Source organism: Anopheles darlingi, chromosome 3, assembly GCF_943734745.1.
Source record: "Anopheles darlingi chromosome 3, idAnoDarlMG_H_01, whole genome shotgun sequence".
Classification (NCBI taxonomy): Eukaryota; Metazoa; Arthropoda; class Insecta; order Diptera; family Culicidae; genus Anopheles; species Anopheles darlingi.
The window spans coordinates 53387042-53402041 of NC_064875.1; the positions used below are offsets into that span (position 1 = coordinate 53387042).

Sequence of the window (15000 nt, forward strand, 5' to 3'; positions counted from 1 at the left end):
CAATGACGAGATAAGACGTTAATTACAGTAACAAAGCAAAAACCACAACGCTCTCATCCCACTACACCGTTCAAAAGGGCAGTGAGGACAAAACCAGAGGAACAAGATGATCGGTTTGCAAGCTAGCTACAGCTCTAACTTACCCAAAATTAATCAATAAGCAATGCTACCGTATCATTATCCTGTTCTAATGAGGTTGCACGGCAGCTGCTCGAGTGGGAACAGTGGAATCAAATCGAAAAACGAATGTCCGCTTGAATCGCGACCAAACATTCGAAGGGCAGTGTGAGTGGAGAGCAACAACAAGAACAAGGATTAGCCGGAAGTGGAAACCAAATCAAACAAAAAAAATAAAAATCCCCCAACACGGTCCGTTTTTGCGCATTCTATATGCAGTATGTGCAGGGCGACTATACCCAGCAGCTACTCCGGTGAAGGCATGGTGGGATAAGCAGGAAGGATGGGGGGGCGTACGATTGCGATTTGCTCTAGCTTCTAGATAGCAGATTGTAATGGCGAAGGGGGGGGGGGGGGTAGTGGGTGGCGGCGAAATGGGAATGCGAATGAGCAGCTGAATGTGCGCCGAGTTGCGCGAGGTTGATGTCGAGGTTGAGCGAGTTGTTTGTACGTTTTGGCAACCGTTCAACTCCGTCAACGGCAACAGCGTTCTACGATATTTAAATCAAAATAAAACCCGAAACATTGTCCTGTAAATGTTTTGGATGGAATTGCTACAGCTATAGAGTGGTCAGGGGTTTTTTTGGCGTTTTTCTGCTCTGCTCTTCTGTTTGGCTTCGGTTTCGCTATTTCGAGTACATTTGCAAGGGAGTGGGGTGGGTGAGGTCGCCGGATCTCTTATGCTTTTGCTTTTGCTTCCTTCTTACTATTCATGCACTCATGAAAGACACACGCACACACACACACACACTCTCAAACATACATGCTATACACAATCACACAGACACATACGCTAGGATTCCTTCTCGGAGTGTAAATAAGGGTTCCCGGCATGGAGTTCTGTCCAATCGGCCTTAATTAATCGAAATACTAACTGAGAGGAGCGATCCCCGGATCCCGGCGGGGTCCAGAGGAGAGCAATTGCAGAGGAGAATCCAATTTTCAGTCAAGATTCCATGGTCAGCGGTGAGCTGAAGAAGAAGGGACAACTACTACGAACTCTGGACCCACCTCTGCATGACCACTCCAAGCGGGAGAAGTGAGAAGCGAGCAAATTAAATCCTGTCCCACAGCACTGCACAACAACAACAACAACGATGACCACCTATTGTATCCGATCGGATGGTCCTATGGGACCATAGCGGTCGGTCGGTCGGTCGGAAGAGTCTGCAAGTGCACACTGGCGCATGATTTGATCTGCTGCTACTACTAGCCCGCTCCACCTCTACCTACTGATTGCCTGAGGCCTCAGAGGGAACATTTAATTTAGGCACAAACTGATCGAATCAACTGGCCCCTCCGTGTTCTTGATATCCGTGTTTGGGATCATGCAGAACCCTAGGAAGACCCTGCCTCTTACTCCAGATTGACTGTGATGCAATCTCCGAGGGAAGGCGATTCCTACGGGACCATTTCGGGGTAGGGGGGATATACTCTGTTTAAAACGGTTCCTGGCGCAGTACTCCTTCTCTAAGCTTCCTCTATTCTGTGCTTCTCTCTCTCTCTCTGCAAACTGCTCCTGAGCAGTCTTCTTTCACTAACTTGTCTTCAAGCTCAAGCATCAGAAATGGTACGGACACAATGTCTGTTGTCCGGTCCGGACTTGGCTTGATTTTGGGGCAGCAATTCCATATATCTGTTTTTTTTTCTATGGGGTACGTTTGTTCGTTGAACGGATTCTCGGTTTTTAACTATTAACTATTTCCGATTCTGTTTTGGTTTTTTTTTTGTTCTGTGCTTTTGGGTTGGGTTCGTGTTCAAACCGATTGTGTGTTGGGTTATTCTCATCGATACACACCCAGGCATTGAGATCATTGGTCGCGGCTATCAAACGCATTATTGGCTTTTCTTGTTGTTATTGGTTTTTTTTTTTCGTTGGGGGAAGGTCGGTGTGATGATGATAAGTGTGTCGCCCATCTCCTGTCCTGTCATACCTATTGGTTTTCGGGGGCTTTTTGCGGCGTTTTTTGTAATATATAAGTTTGCATAACAAGGACACTTTTGCTGTTGTAATGCCTCTAAACGTCGAACCAAAATGGATGTCCTTTTTGGGCCATTATTAAGGCAAGGTGTGTGTGTGTGCGATGACACACGTGTCACAAATTGGTTTCGCGTGAAATCAAGGCCACCAGAACCGGGCCCGGTCAGTCAGCGCAACATCAACAGCGCGCCATCCGTCATCCCTGCGGCGAGCGAGCGGCGTTAATAATTATGATATTCTGGTTCGCGAGGCCTTGCGGTAAAGAGGTGAATGAATGATTGATGGCTGTCGTGTTGATGACTGGTAAGAAGTCCGGGCGAGGGTGGCGTCGCCAAAAAAATGCCAAAACTCGGACACACGCAAGGTCCTCTCGGCGACGAGGGCTTCATCGTGGGGTGGACCTTCTAGTGGCCTGTACGATACATTGTTCGCCGGTGAAAAGGGGCGCTTAGACCCATCGCACTCAACGATGCAAACGTCAAACGCTTGATGACGTAGTATTGCGTACAGCACTGAAGGTAGTGTTACGGGGAACAAGATGGCGAGCAAGATGGCGAGCCTTCTCGGCTTCCGCGCGTGTGTGTGTGTGAGAAAGAGGGAGAGCAAGGTGTACAACAGGAAAAACCAAGAATCAAATACTGCACTTACCTGGACCGTGCTGCTGTAAAGGGGGGGACTGGCGGCTGCCAGCGATAGCGATACCAGATAGCACTGTTAGTGTGTGTGTGTGTGTGTGTGTGTGTTTTTTTTTTTCATGTGAAAGTGTCTCCGTTGAGGAACGGCCTGTTTTGCCTTTTTTATTTTGCCTGAATGAAAGTAATGATTATTCGCGCTGGAGCACCAAACAAATGGCCAACCAAGCAGGCTTTTCGCGAAACCAGCTGACTGATGAGTTGGCCATGTTGGCGATTAATTGAGGTTGGACACGCATGGCTTTTGCTGAGGTTCCTTCTCCCTTCGAGAAGCCCCTGGGGGGGGAAGGTAAAGGAGAGGAAGTCTTGCCCCGGAGTGCGAGGCGCGTAAAGAGCTGGCTTATTCTTTATGTTTTATGTTTTTGTTGTTTTGCGTATTTGTTTACAAAGAGGATGACCATGAGACCGCGGGATTGCCGATCACGTCATTATGACATTTCCCCTGTTCGCGCGAACCGCCTGACCACCAACGGAAATGGAGCGTTATAGGGCCTTCAGCGTGGCACTCATTGCGTGACAACCACCCGCAGCGTGCCGACCACCGGGCCGAGGTGGTCCATTTCAGTGAACCCAGTTGTTTTGTTGTTGTTTTTTCCGAAGGTCTGGCCCATGGTGCCGAACCCCTACGATGCCTGTTTTGTAGGATTGGGCAATATTATTCAAATCATTTATGCGACCGCGCCATACCATTTTGGTGATCGACTGATACCGAGTAGACCACCCCCCACGGCATCGTCCTGCGGTCTACCTTTTTTTTTCATTTTTTAATTTGTTCTCCGCTTTTCGTTTCGTTCCGCTCGCCCACAACTTCTGGGCCCACGACCCACGGGAACGGGGACAGCACGCCTCTGGATAAGCCGGGCCGGATTGCCGGCTGGCCACCATCTGTCCGTAACGAGCGAGGCGGCCGCCCTTTTCATAACGCGCCCTTCGCCCTCTGGCACTTGGTGACGGTATCATTATGCGTAATGAAGGTTGTCTTTACGCGTCCTCGCAGCGGTCGCGCGAGATTCGCGGGATTTCGCGTGTTCCTGGCACACACACTCACACACACACACGCTTCCGCCACATGTACATTGAGCGCCGCAGGGTGTGGGGCACAAAGTGAAGAGAAACGGGGGAAAAAAAAAACGGAAATCTAATTTAGTGCCCATTGGAGGCCATCGGCGCGTGGTGGTTGTTTGGTGGTAATGAGATTTCCAATTAATCGCCCGCGGACGCCCGCGTCTCGCGCAAAAATGGCGTAATTATGAATATACCCCGCGCCCGACCTATCGGCCGGATTTCAAGACTCGCTCCCCCGGTGGAGCGGCACCGGCATTGAGTCAATTTGAATATCGCCCATGACAAAGGTCAACGGGAATTAGATTTTTCGGCTGGGACATCATTGTCATCCTCAGCAGCAGCAGCAGCAACAGCAGCAGCAGAGGAAACGGAAAGGACATAACGGCGACAGCGTCAGGAAAGTGTCCGATAGAAGCGCGATTAGCATTAGCGCGTTTGGTTTTGGTTTGCGGTCGTCGCCATTACAGCCGTCGAGCGCTATCGGAAGTGCTTCTTCTTCTTCTTCGATTGCTGCGCTTAGCCCGTATCGTGCACATCAACACGACGTCAATTCCATTCGATGCGATTCGATCAAAAGGAGGGGCTTCTGTCAAACCCCTTATTGCCTTATCGCGGCGAACTGGGATGTTTTCCGATAATTCGAATCCCGAGATACCGGGCATTAAGATAGCAGAACCGCAGTCACGGCTGCCGCCGTCGTCGCTGCTACCGCTACCGCCAGTAATTAGTCGCCGCTGGTCCGAAAACTACTCCCCCCCCCCCCCCCCCCCGTTTTTGGATGGCACAACACCAATGGCGAATAAATTTGGTTTAACGATTCCGTGTCGTCGGAGGCGCTCGTTAAATTCTGTTGGGAGCGCCCGCTAGTGGACCGGATCCTGCCGCTGGTCCACGGCTCCGGTCCGGTTATCGCGCGCACAGCATTTGCGTTTTATTGAGCTGATAGTGCGGTTTTGGTGCGGCACTTCTAGAACACTAGATAGGACCGAGAGAAAGCGAGAGAGAGAGAGAGAGCGAGGCAGGGAGCTGACCAGAGCATTCAATCTATTTTATGCCCCTTCTGCCCGTTATCCGCTTGGGAGATAGTTGTGTAATTTGTGGTTTTCACGCATAAAATGGTTCGAAATCGATGTGAACCAGGGCGAGGCATTGCCTAATCCCCCCGTGCCCCGTTGTTCAATTGATGCGATGCCAACAAGGCTTCTAAGGGCACCGGAATGGAATCAACCGAACGGACGAGCGGTCACTGATGCTCGGTGTTCCATCGGCATCGGCATCGGCATCATCGGCCTCACAGTTCCATCGACCATCGCTCGACCGCTGCCGAGGAGAAGCTGTTTGGACAATGATGAAGGCTCCAATGATCGTTCGATACCCAACAATGACGACGATGATGATGATGATGATGACGGTGGCTGGGTCGGTGGGTGGGATTTCCAATTTTCCGGGTCCGGGGTATCCCGTTTTGTCTGCGCCCCATGACATGATCCGCGTCGACTTTTCATCGACGTTGCCAGCCTGCCAGCCAATCATCAATGGCGGTGGCGGTGGCTTCGCCTGCTCTTGACCTCACGATACACGAGTCGGCATGGGCACGGGGAGGGGCTGATGTGCACTCGTCTATGTGTGTGTGTGTGTGTTGGCTCTGCTGCTGTGGGTATTTTTTAATGAACCTGTCAATCCGGCGTAGCGACTGCTTCCGGTATGCCGCACGTCATCGGGCGTATATCAACAGCGCCACTGTCCAGAAGCGGCATGTTTGCCGTCGAAGCGTGAAGTGAAACGTATTCTTCTGGCCGCTCCGGTGTATGGCCTTCGTTCTGTGTGTGAGGATAATGTGTTCGATGAAACGAACGAAAGGCTTTTCTCTCTCTCTCTCTATTCCCGGGAGCTGTCTAATAGTGTTCGCATCAAATGACGCGCGTGTGTGCTGATATGCATGAAAATAGATCCAGCGCAGCAGCAGCAGCAGCACCTATAGGGCGGTGCTTCCGCTTCTGTAGCTACCCTTCTTGGCATTAGCTCATCTAACCCCCCCTTGGTGGTAATCCATTACTGATGCTCGCCCCCTCCCGGGGAAAGGCCAGGCCTCTCGGATAGATCCGATACCAGCGCGATCGAAACATATTTGCATTGCGTGAGCGAATTTTTGGAGAATCCATGAACAACCCCTTGATGCTGATATGCTATTCTATCTCAAGGCCTGCTAAGTGTCAACAAGAGCGAACACTATTCAGTCGATCGGAAGAGCAGTTAGCAGTGAAGCGCGAGCAAGAGCAGAAGGGGAAGAAGTCGAGGCAGAAGATCACGATCACGTTGGTGGGTGCAAACAGAAGACGAGAAACAGGTACAGCCATTGCACGAGTATGCGCACATTATGCACTCCGCGCGCGCGTACACGAACGCGGCCGCAGATAATATGTTTCTATTCTAGCAAGCGAGATGAGATGGTGACAATGCGATGAGAGTGAGGACAACGTGTGTGTGTGTTGGTGTGGTTAGGTGAGTTTGGGGCTGGAAGCCTGGGTGTTTTGTTTTGTTTCTTAATCCTAAGGCAAGGGTGGTGAATATTAACTAGCAGTAAAACGATCTTCAACGAATCAATGGATACATTTTGAGGGGTGGTGGGAAACCGCCAAACACAAAACGAAACGGGTATAATGACGGAGGTTCATTCGCGGTGACACATCACATCACAACATTACTTGGCTTTTGCGTGCCCTTTTGGGGGGATGGATTGAAACAAGGATACACCGATCAGTTTTATGGGGAGCGGCATTAGGCAAAGAAGAAGAAGAAGAAGAACTGAAAACACATTCACGGTAAGGTAACATCGCAACCGATCGAACAAATGGTGGGTGTTGAGTGGATGGTTTTTTTTTTGGGTTGCTGGAGATGGTGTAGCAAAGCAAACGAAGAGGGTGACAGATAACGAAGGGGATGGTTTATGGTTTCGATCGGTTCAAGGTAATGGCGATGATCGTGAGACAATGGGCGCGACAATGCGAGAGCGTTTACGAAGAAGGGGAGAAAATATAGTTGGTAAGGGATGGGGAAGAAGGTCTGGCGGTTGCTTCGACTCCGAACCGAAAAAACCGAGAATGGACCGAGAATAAGTTTTGTAGAGGGGAACAATTTGTTGCTCAGCATTTGTTTGTCACATTTAGATGTTATAATTGTTTAAAGCATTACATAAAATAGAAAATTCCTAAATAAAAGACGAAAACAACAAGAAAGAGAGGGGGAGAAAACAGCTGCTAGAGCTTAATGCTAAACGAAGAGTAGCATTAGAGTAAAAGAACGAACAGTGGCATTAGTTCCAGAACAATTGATTGAATAGTTTGGGACATTGAGCTCAACATTTGTAATACTTTGTAAATGGTCCAAATTTGAAGGTATAACAAACTGTACTATAGATAACATTTAACTATGTGTTAACGTTGATTTGATGTAAAAAGCAACTACAGAGGATTCCGGAAGTTAAGGTGTTCTTGGTCAAGGAAGGTAATAAAAGAAGAAATGAGTTAATGAGCGAAGAGATATATAGACGTATATGGGAAGATATATAGGGGTTGAGATATAGGAGTAATAGAAAGAGAAAAGGAGAGAGAGAGAGAGACAGAGGTAGAGAGCGAGAAGGAGGTCGGGAAAGAGAGAGAGAGAGAGAGATATTATTGTAACAAAATCGGTGACCGTCTACAGGTACCTGTTGTGAGACTGATCTCCATCGCACGTTGTCGGTGTCCCAAAACCTTAAACTGAGGCAAAGATACTTCGCTCGAGACTCCGACCGAGTTGGGGCCTTCATTCCATTTGTATCGGATATCTCGCATCGTGTAGCCGACTACCGTAATCGGGTTTGGGAGGTTTTGTTATCCGTATCCGGTCGTACGGTTCGTAACGGGGCGGGGGGTTTTTTTTCGTTATCCACGGGTCCCGGTTGCAAGGACATCCCCCATTTTCCAACCATTATGCGTTTGCAGCGATGGCGCGGTTCGAGTGTTTTCGGTTTTCGCGATCGTTTGAGGGGGTTTTTGTGTGTGTGCATTTTTTAATCCGCGGTACCGCCGAAGATTTAATGCGATTGAAGGAGTAATTTTAAGTAAAGAAGGGGGAAAGGGAGGCGGGAGATGCCGAAAGTTTTGAGGATCGAAGTATGATCGGTCGATCGATGCCGGTTATTATGACGGTTTTTGTTTTTTTTTTTGGGGGTGGAAGATATTCATTTCCGTTTTCCGATTGGCGGATATCATTTCGATTCCGGTTTTATTTTATATCCGTATCAGGGGAATTGATGTGTGCGAGTGTGAGAGAGGATGATGTGCGGGAACGCGAAGGAACATAGAACATTGAATTTAGCAATGAAAACCGGCGGTTGCAGTCGCGATCGCGGTTGTTATTAGCGTTTTTCGTTGGGACAGTAAAACAATTGGCAAAAAACAAAACAATGAAAACGAAATAGGGCAACACAAGCAACACAACACGCAGCCCATCGGTAGCCACGAATGGAACGAACGGACATCGTCGTTGATGTTCGTTCAGGGCGTGATGAGGTCGCAAACATCGTCACATAATCGCGAGGTTAAAGGCCGGGATGGAAATTCGGTGCCGGTTCGGTGGTGGTGATGGTGGAGGTGGTGGTTTGAAGTAACAGAAGTGGCAGAAAGGCGGCGGCGACGGCGGCGGCAGTGATGGCGGCAGTGGCCAGTGTTAGGCACCGGTTAGCAGTGTTTGATAGGCCGGGACGCAATAGTTGTTCGCACGCCCAACGCCACAACAATTTAGAAGGTTTTTACAGGGTGATGGTTGGTTTGGACGACGGTTTGTTTTCCGTTGAGACGGAAACGCACACACACACGGGATCAATTACACAACACATACACACACACACACACGCACACATACAAACGCATACATACACACATACACGGGGGGTACGATAAACGGAGGTGTGTTTAATTGTTTTTTTCGGTTTTTTGGTTTGATTTCGTGAGTTTTCGTTTTGTTTTTAAACCAGCAATGAAACCAACAAATCGATAACAAGAGAAAGAGAGAGAGAGAGAGAGAGAGAGAAAGAGAGAGAAAGAAAGAGAGATTCGTGAATTAGAAACAAATCGATTACGGGCGCTAGTGGTAAGTGTGATCGTTGTTTTTTCTCCTTTTTTCTGAGTTTCTGTTTGTTGCATTCTGTTTTCTGTGTTTCTGACTTTGTCCCAATCGTTTCGGCACCAGCGTGCCAAGTATAGCGTACTTGTACTCGTAGTTTGATAGCATTCGCTGCCATTTCGTTGGGTGTATGGCGGTACTAGTGATTTGGTGTTGTTGGTTTCCTAGTTTGGTGATGGGGGTGGTTCGTGTACGTGTGCTGACGGTGTACTGTAAGTGTATTGATGTGTAATGGGGGAGAGGGGGTGGGAGGATATGGCTTTTTTGCTGGCCAATATGGATGGCACAGTTGCGCCCTCCAGCTCTCCAGCGGCCTCTACCAGCCTACTATGCAATTGCGAGGGTCTCAATTCAGCGCATATTGCAGTCCAAGAGACAGAAGGGACGGTTATTGTTGTTGTTGTAAGTGTGTCTGTCTTCTTCTTTTTCTTCCATTGCTGCTGCTGTTTTGATTTGTACATACATCCCGCTCGCCCGACGAGGGATGTGTTATGCTATTGGTGTTGTTGAAACTGGTGTTGCTGTAGTTGTTGTTGTCGTTTTTGTTGTTGCTCTAGTTGAAGTGCCATACACAGCAAATAGAGTAGAGATGCGGCACTAACCACTGACCTACTCTCCCTAATATGCGCCGGGGACACTCTAGTGTTGGGATGATTGTGTGTGTGTGTGTGTGTGTGTAAGGGTAGTGTGAATGTTTCTTAGTGCCAACCCCGTTTTGGGTCGAGCCACTCTACGCGCGTTGGCTGTGCGAAGAGCGTAGGTACCTACTACTGCTGCTGCTGTTGATGCTGTTGTTGGGAGTGCTGAGCTGAGCGGTGAAGGAGACTACTTACAGACGGCGAAGACAAGCGAGGGCGCGCACGAAGAACGAGAAAACAACACAATGACACCCAGAACCGTACCCACCCATTGGTACGCGTGGCAGTAGGCCGTGCAAGTCTTGGATCACCAACATCATTAGAACGGTCAAGGTTGCCAGGTTACAGAAACGTCACACAAGAGAAAGAGACCTTTGCTTGTTGTCCTTGCACCAGTCTCATGTTTGTCTTTAGCATCTTCGCACTGTTTAGGGGGTTGAAGTGTGTGTATGTGTGTGTGTGTATATGTTGGTTCTGCACAACTCGAGAGCAAAGGGACAGCCCTAGCATATGTAGGCGCAATGGCTGCTAATTGGAACGGACGGAAAGTATTGTGTTTGTCCGTTGTTCGCTGTTGATGTTTTTTTTTGTGACGAGAAAGAGGAGCACTACACACTACCTTGACCTCGTAATAGTAAATAAAACAAACACAAGGATGCCATCCGTGTGTGCTGAGTGTTTTCCTCTTGTGCGGACCTTTCAATCACACGCTACACACAAACAGCGCTTCACCGAAGGATGCCGGATGATCCTGTTTTGACCTCGAGACAGCAGAACGATTGTTTTGCTGAGCGAGCTTGACTACTGCTGGATGCTTACAACCCCTTCGAGCATTGGTGCAGCAGTAGAAGCAGCAGTAGCATGGATTGTAATGAATGGGGATGGAATGGACTCTGAGAAAAGTGGACCCTTGTATTTGAGCATATTTAACAGCAATGCGTAGCTCTGTCCTTCTCAGTAGCATAACCTGACACCAGAATGGCTGCCAAAAGACTTCTTTCTTCACCTTTCTCCTGATATCGTATCGGATCAAGTTGTGACTTGCGTGAGTTGTAAGACCCCAAAAGGTACCCCATAAAGTAGACCATTCGCCGCTGAGTAAACGAAACGAACACAAAAGAGACACACTGCATCATGCGTCGTCCATTACCAGTAGGTCTTCCGCCTTCGGTGGTGTGGACGTACAACATATAACCCCTGGCCGGTAAGATTGGGACACTGATTCGCCGTGTTGCTGTCCATTTTCCGCGATAGTTGCGGTGCGTGTGCAGGTGTGCTGCGAATGTTGGTGGTGTGTGACGGGGTGGAGAGGGAGGGAAAACGCGGTGCAACGTGGTGTCGAATGATGCAAACAGAAGGTCAATCACAGAGAAGGGGTGCGCTCACTTCGCAAACTCGCCGAGTCAGCTGGGCAAATGCGAAGTGTCGAGCGAACGATGAGCTGTATCTAAACACCCACACACATACACACACACACACACCGAGACATACATTGTCGTTGTTGGCCGAGAGAAGAGGTGGAGCAGAAGGAGGAGGAGGAGGAGAAACGGAACGATCGAAGCCGTACAGAGATTCAACAGAGAACACCCAGATCGATCGTGGGTTGATGGATTCGCTTGTGTCACACCATGAAACGGACAGTTCGTGAGCTTCGATTCACTTTGTTTCCTGCTGCCAGCCTACGGAGTGAAGGATTTCCGTTTTCTTCTGCTCATTACAGTGGACGGAGTGGTAGCAGTGGACCAGCGGAATTGCAGGCTGACTGAATGTCCCTCTTGGTGTCGTGTTCATACAAATCATAAGAAAACATACATTACACATCATTCGAGGTTACAACGAGAAGAAGCGTAGCAGCTCCCGAACTCTCCTTTTGCGGTTGTTGTAAAGCCCCTCCCTTTTCTAGGGCTAGTGAGTGGGAGAGTGCGAACTGTCCGAAAATCACAATCAAAATACCGATCCGAAAGGGATCAATACGTACGGAACCAATAACGGAATAGAGAAAAAAAAACAAGAAAGAAAAACAAAACAAATACTGGCCAATTACGAGTTACTGCAATCGGCGCACTGGCTACAAGAGGCACACGGGGGCCCGTTTTGCAGGAGTTTGTCTTTGGGAGGGAGCAAAAAGGGAAAGAACAAAAATTTAAAAACAAAATGAAACGAGTGGAAAACACTATTTTCCCAAACTGGCAAACGGGGAGCCGCTTGGTTAGTTGCAGTGTGGTCTTGCCAACCCTTTTGCTCTAACCGGTGGCTACTTGCAACTGCATTTATACGGTACAAACACGTATTATGGTGGTGGTGGTGTTACTAAGAAGTGTGTTGCAAAGAAAGAAGGAAAGAAAGAAAGAAAGAAAGGGGAAAACCGGAAAGAAAAATCCATGTTGAACGTGGCGGAAAGTGTTGTGGTTCTTGCGGAGGAAAAGTGTGTGTGTGTGTGTGTGTGTGAGTTTCGCGTGATGTGTGTGTTTGCTGAAGATTTGCTAAAAACATGAAACTCGTGGTGACACCTGGTGGTGGTGTGTTTTGGGGATGTGGTTTGGATTGTGGCATACGATTTAATTGGGATTTATAGTCGTTGGTGAAGTGAAAAAAAAAAGAAAAATAGAACAAAAACGAAAATGAGCGCGATCTAGGAGGAAGGCTTGGTGTGGTCCAAAGGAACCGCTCAGTGTAACGGTGTAATGTGGAACGGAAACATAAAAAGGTCAGCTAGCTAGCTGGTGTGTCAGTGTGGAAATTGTGTGCTGCTATTGCTGCTGCTGCTGATGCTGCTGCTGCTGGAACGAAAACACGGAGGCTTTATAGGACCGTTTGGCTTGGTGTGAGAACAGAAAATTGGGAAAAGGAACAGACCGATAGATACCAACCTCTTCCGTAAGAAACACAAAACATGGAGAGTGCAACCGCACAACGCGCACAACACAGGCTTTGGCACAGTGTTTTGTTGGCTGTTGGCTGGTGTGCTGCTGTACTGGTTGTAGAGGGGTGGTGTAAAGAGTGGGAGCGCGGGAGGGTAAAGGAGATTAAAATGAACAAGGAAACAAGTGTGGGTTAGTGTTTGGCGACAGGTGAAAAATCAGCCTTGTCGTCCTTTTCCTTTGTCGTTTTTGACGGAACGTAACGTGGAAAACGGAAATGTGACAATGGAAATAGACAGCAAAAGAACGTGATCGCTGTGAGTATTCCGTGTGTGAGTGTGTGTGCGTGTTGGGATGAATATTGAGAAACTTATCTCGATAGAGTGGGGGAAAGATGGAAATTGGATGATTGAAATGAGAACAAATCGATAAAGGAGGAAAGAAAGGACAAAAATTAACAACAACATAAAAAAAACTGATATCACACGCACACACACACACGAGTGGGTAAGGCTGTGGCACAATAGACGTGTGGTAAAAGGAGGGACTCAGTTACAACACAACTGATCAGCGGTACAGAAGGTAGTTAAAGGTGTGTAGAAGTGATAGAAAAGAGAATGATGAATGATAATGATGATAGCGAAAACGAAGATGACGATGATCATGATGAGATGGTTGTGTGATTTTTGTAACTTTTTTTTTTTGCTGTTGCTTATTTATGATGGGTACCTGTGGTTAGGTTAATTTCGGTCGCCCTCTGCCTGTGACCCAGTACTCTAAATTGTGGTAGTTCTACTTCTTTGCTCATTCCGACACTACTTAGGCCGTCTTTCCAGAAGTACCGGATATCTCGCATCGTGTAACCGACTCCAGGTTGGTGTTTTTTTGGGGGGCAAGTGTTTCGAGACGTTCACGACGTGCGTACGCACCCCGGACCGGATCGGATTGCATTGATCGGAGCGGGAAGGGGGCCGAGGTCAAGGTCGAGTTCAGTTCAGAGGCATTTCGCAAAATCAGTTCGCGTAACGTGTATAATGTTTGTGTGTGTGTGTGTGTGTGTGTGTTTGTAGTCGAAATTCGTTGATAGCAGAAGGTGTAGCAGGTGTAGTGTTGATCGAGGTAGAGATAGAGAACGCACGCAGGAAGAAGGTGGGTTCGTATGTGTGCGTGTTCGTGTGTTCATGTGGTTTAGTGTCCGGCGCCGAGTGTGAGCATTGGACGCAGATCACCGGGACCGGCGTGACACGGTGCGGCGTGGCGTGACGTAGTAACCGTAGTTTGCGGTAACCATAATTCGACGAACCACCGTTCGTAGGATGGATGGATGGAGTGTTTGTGATGCCACGCGGGTGTTGGGTGTGTTAGTTGGGTGATGGTTCGGTTTTGTGGTTGAGCATGTTGTTGAGCGAAATCGAGCAAATCGAGAGTTTCCACCACCAAAGCCGATCCGATGAGAGAAAGAATCGAAAGATAAAACGGAATATTATTGACGATGGCGCTGACGATGAGGGGGGCCGGTGACATCCTAAGGTGTAAGGGTGGGAAATCGTCGAGGTGGATCAGTCGGAGGGATGTATAGTTTGTAGTTTAAAGTAGGTAGGTGGCCAATAGGTAGTAATGAGCAGTAAGTTAGTAGTAGGAAGCAGTACAAGTATCAGCTACACCAGTATATAAGTAATGGCAAACGTCCGATCAACCGATTCGATGAAAATGCTCGGAAAAATCAACAACCCAGAGTAACGCAATATCAAGGATTGACCATTCCCCACGCACGGCAGAAACATTACAGAAAGTAAACCGAACGAAGACGAAAGGAAATGGGCAGAAAATTAGTTCAAAAATTAACTCAAAACCATCCACCAGCCCCTGTGCGCTGTCATCTGTTTGGATCTCAACAAAAAGGTGAAGAAGTAAGTAAATGGCAAATGAGAATCGGTTGGCAGTCGTCGTTTCTTCGTCTCTTGCCCTCTCGCTGCCCTAAATTGGTTGGTGTGCGACAAATTCAACGAGCTTCAAATGAACGAACGAAAATAATGAGCTACAAAGCAAAAGTTTTTGGGTGAAACGCCGAATCGGCGATAGTTGAGGAGAGTTTTTGACTCCGAAAGCCCTCCTCAGCGTCCAGTGTCACAGCAACGCGTCGCTCGAACGATCTTATTGCAAATCGATAAGATGTTCGAGCGGTCCGAAAGCCGGCAAATTGGTACGGGAGGAACGAGTTCCTAGAGAGGCTATCGGAAGGCAAAAGTAAGTTTTCTCTTTTCCATTTTTCTCTCTCGCGTAAAATGGCCAACATGAATGGAACTGGCGACAAAAACAAACCGATTCACCCCGATGGTTTGTGCTTCTCCTTATCCTTTCTTTTTAAGTAATTCTTTGACTTCTCTTCGACTCGATTGACGCACGAGGCTAGTTGGAGC

At 48.2% G+C, this 15000-nt stretch overlaps 1 protein-coding gene across 3 annotated transcripts in view; it reads right to left on the minus strand.

Annotated features, from left to right (window-relative positions):
- The window catches only part of LOC125954302 (gamma-aminobutyric acid receptor subunit beta), a 68088-nt gene that overhangs the window by 8498 nt on the left and 44590 nt on the right, over window positions 1–15000 (minus strand). For all 3 annotated transcript variants that reach the window (XM_049684482.1, XM_049684481.1, XM_049684483.1), the window contains exon 7: window positions 7622–7759. In XM_049684482.1, the coding sequence (XP_049540439.1) occupies window positions 7622–7759 (138 nt within the window). The remainder of the gene's footprint in view (window positions 1–7621; window positions 7760–15000) is intronic.